The 3,348-nt window shown below is 24.1% G+C and overlaps 1 protein-coding gene across 1 annotated transcript; it reads right to left on the reverse strand.

Annotated features, from left to right (window-relative positions):
- Window positions 1–467: 467 nt before the first annotated feature.
- LOC136086234 (uncharacterized) lies at window positions 468–3,105 on the reverse strand. The gene is made up of 8 exons (XM_065808520.1): window positions 2,893–3,105; window positions 2,224–2,422; window positions 1,997–2,078; window positions 1,668–1,747; window positions 1,522–1,563; window positions 1,245–1,296; window positions 1,089–1,174; window positions 468–719 (listed from the first exon to the last, which is right to left on the reverse strand). Exons 1-8 carry the CDS (start codon window positions 3,103–3,105, stop codon window positions 469–471), a joined length of 1,005 nt encoding a protein of 334 aa, XP_065664592.1. The 3' UTR covers window position 468.
- Window positions 3,106–3,348: the final 243 nt, after the last annotated feature.

Consider the following 3,348-nt stretch of genomic DNA (forward strand, 5'->3'; position numbering starts at 1 on the left):
GCATTAGAGTAACTGAGCCATTGTACCTATATATAGATATATATACACACACATAAATAATATTGCATACTTAAATTAGCGCTATTACATTATACTGATTCAGAGATAAGCAAGGGCTTCAAATCATACATTGACTGATTTATCGGGAACTGGCTAGGCAGTTGATAACACATTTATATATATATATATATATATATATATATATATATATATATATATATATATATATATATGTATATATATATATTTATATATGTATATATATATATATATATATATATATATATATATATATATATATATATATATATATGTATGTATATATATATATATATATATATATATATATATATATATATATATATATATATATATATATATATATATATATATATATATATATGTATATATAGATAGATAGATAGAGTGAGAAAGTAAGTTATAAGTTAAGCCAAGTTTTTAAAAGTTTTAACTTACAAAGTTTTTTCTGACCTCAACATCTTTTAATCTATCCACCAGCACTTCAAATTCCTCAGGAGACGAAATAACATTGAAAGTTATTTCATTTGAAATGGGCGTATTTCTTTCTTGAAGTAAACCTTTTACTTCCATCATAATAATTTTTAATTGTTTAATTTCATACTCAATACTTGTTAAGCGGCGTTTAACATCATTGATTTCACTACTGGTATTAGTTGACACACATTTAACTGGATTACCTTAATTTAATAAACTAAGTATGCATAAATATATATACAAAACATAATGAATATATATATATATATATATATATATATATATATATATATATATATTTTATATTAGAAATCACTTATTAGTTTTAATTTTTTTACTCTATGTTTCGTCAATAAAGACTCTTCAGAAAAAAAGAAAAATTTTCTGATGAGTCTTCATTGTAAGTGATTTCTAATAATATAAATATATATATATATATATATATATATATATATATATATATATATATATATATATATATATATATATATATATATATATATATATATATATATATATATATATATATATATATATATTGATAAGTGACTTCTAATTATATATATATATACCTTGTATCGCAGGATATGCATCACATGATTTTTCTTGTGAATGTAGATTTGAAATTAGATTAGCGGATGTACAGCTTGAATTAGAACTGGAAATAATATTGAAGAAAATAAACAACAGAATAGATAATAATCAAAATAATTATTATGAGTTATTACCTATTACGATGTTTTAATGGAGGCAACATTTTATTTGTTGTAAAAGGAAACTCTGTAATATAAAAACATTAATCATTATAATCATCATCATCATCATCATCATCATCATCATCATCATCATCATCATCATCATCATCATCATCATCATCATCATCATCATCATCATCATCATCATCATCATCATCATCATCATCATCATCATCATCATCATCATCATCATCATCATCATCATCATTATCATAATCATCATCATCATCATTTATTGTAATTTTTTTACCAGAGGTAACTTGAGAAAAGCTCAAAGAACTTTCATTAGAATCTAAATTGGAAAAATTCAATTATATATCAAATATGAACAAAGAAGTTGTCTACTTGACTGCTTAAATAAAATAAAAAATAAAACAGAAAATATAAAAAATTTACTTGACATTGCTGATGACATAGGACAAAATAAACTATTAGCTTTATTTTTTTGTCCTTTTGAATATTCTGAAGTTGATCCACTATAGTATATTCAAAAATTTTTAATTTTATTATATTGTCATTGTTTCAATAATAAAATGTAATAGATAAGTTGATATTACTTAAAGTATAAAGCTTTATACTTTAAGTAATATCAACTTATCTAGTAACTGAATGTAAAATAGTAAATATTTAGATGAAATTCTGTAATGATATATATTGGATTTAAAAACTAAAACTAAAAATATTGTATTACGATTCATAACGGGAAGTTAAAATTTTTTTTCTACTTTCTGGTGCCTGGTGCTTTTTCCTCAAATGAAGAAGAGTTTTCATCCTGTTTGGCTCTTGTTGTTGCTGTTTTTTCATCACCTAAATTATTGCAATATAATTATAAAATAAAACATTACTAACAAATTACAAAAAAAAACTATTGACTACTAATTGTAAAAAACAATTGTTAAAAAATATGTCTATAAAATATACAAAAAGAAATTTAATTAAACTAGTTACTGACCAACTGCTTCTCCTAGTATACGCACACCAACCAAGCTCCAATCATCACCGGGAATTTCACATTTGGTTCTCACCCTATTAATTTTTGTTCCTTTGTATGGGGGCCACCAACATTGGGTCTCTCCAACTAGCCAACATTCGCACACATAATCCACACTGCCATCTTCCTCTATAAATTCCACTATGCAAAACGATGTCATCTTAAAAAATCTATAATATTTTATTTTATCTATAATAGAATCATTTCATTAACTTTATTTAATAAAATTTATTACTGAGAAGTCTCTCAACTTCTAAATATTTATCAGAGTGTTAGCAAGAGAAATATTTTATACCGTATTTTTGCGATATTGGGATTTTTTATCATTGTTGTTCCCCAAAATATTAGGAACTTTTATTGAAATTTTAGGTCATTGAGTTTTGGGAATTTTAAACCCATTGGGAATTCCGCAGTATACGTGGTGTCATCAAGCTAGCAAACACCCTGTTTATGTAATTTTTCTTTAATATATTGATAAATGTTAATAAATTTTATAAATGTTGTTGTTTATAAAAATTTCAGTTAAAAAGTGGTAAGATCAATAAAACAATTTTTTAAATACAAATAAATTGCTGCTGATATTATAACAAAGTCAAATTTTATTATATATATTTGAGGCATAAAACTAACCACAAGCTTATTTTCCAAAATAGTCATTGAAGGAAAAGGAAATATTATTAAGGTATTGTCACACTGTGAAAAAGCAACACACTTCCAAATTACTTTAGATTTTATAACTTGTCCAGTTGGTAGTAAATACACTCCAATATGTAACAAATTAAAAGATTGTGGGTAAGAATAAAAATCTCTACATTTTTCCATTAAAAAACCTGTCCCAATCATTGTATTACTATCTAACGTTTTGAGCTGCATAATTCCTTTTTCTGTTAAAAAAAATTGATCATTTTGATTTTTTGACCATGCAAACACTCTACGAGTTTGTGAATAATTCAAAATTCCAAGCTCATTAACTCAATTTACGGCCTGACTTAAAAGGTTAGAAGTGCCACGAAATCTTTTTCTTAAAACACCATAGTAACTTTCTGCCCAAAATGCATACCAAAAGCCAAGATTGCCATACTTCTC

The sequence above is a fragment of the Hydra vulgaris genome, chromosome 10 (genome assembly GCF_038396675.1).
Source record: "Hydra vulgaris chromosome 10, alternate assembly HydraT2T_AEP".
In the NCBI taxonomy this organism is placed as follows: domain Eukaryota; kingdom Metazoa; phylum Cnidaria; class Hydrozoa; order Anthoathecata; family Hydridae; genus Hydra; species Hydra vulgaris.

What these genes read in the sequence shown, in the direction of transcription:
- LOC136086234 (XM_065808520.1), bottom strand. Translation starts at nt 3,105, where the DNA reads ATGATTGGGACAGGTTTTTTAATGGAAAAATGTAGAGATTTTTATTCT. An exon ending in TATGTCATCAGCAATGTCAA is followed by an intron (nt 1,564 to 1,667) that starts GTAAATTTTTTA and finishes TTTCCAATTTAG; the next exon opens with ATTCTAATGAAAGTTCTTTG. An exon ending in CTTTTCTCAAGTTACCTCTG is followed by an intron (nt 1,297 to 1,521) that starts GTAAAAAAATTA and finishes TTTATATTACAG; the next exon opens with AGTTTCCTTTTACAACAAAT.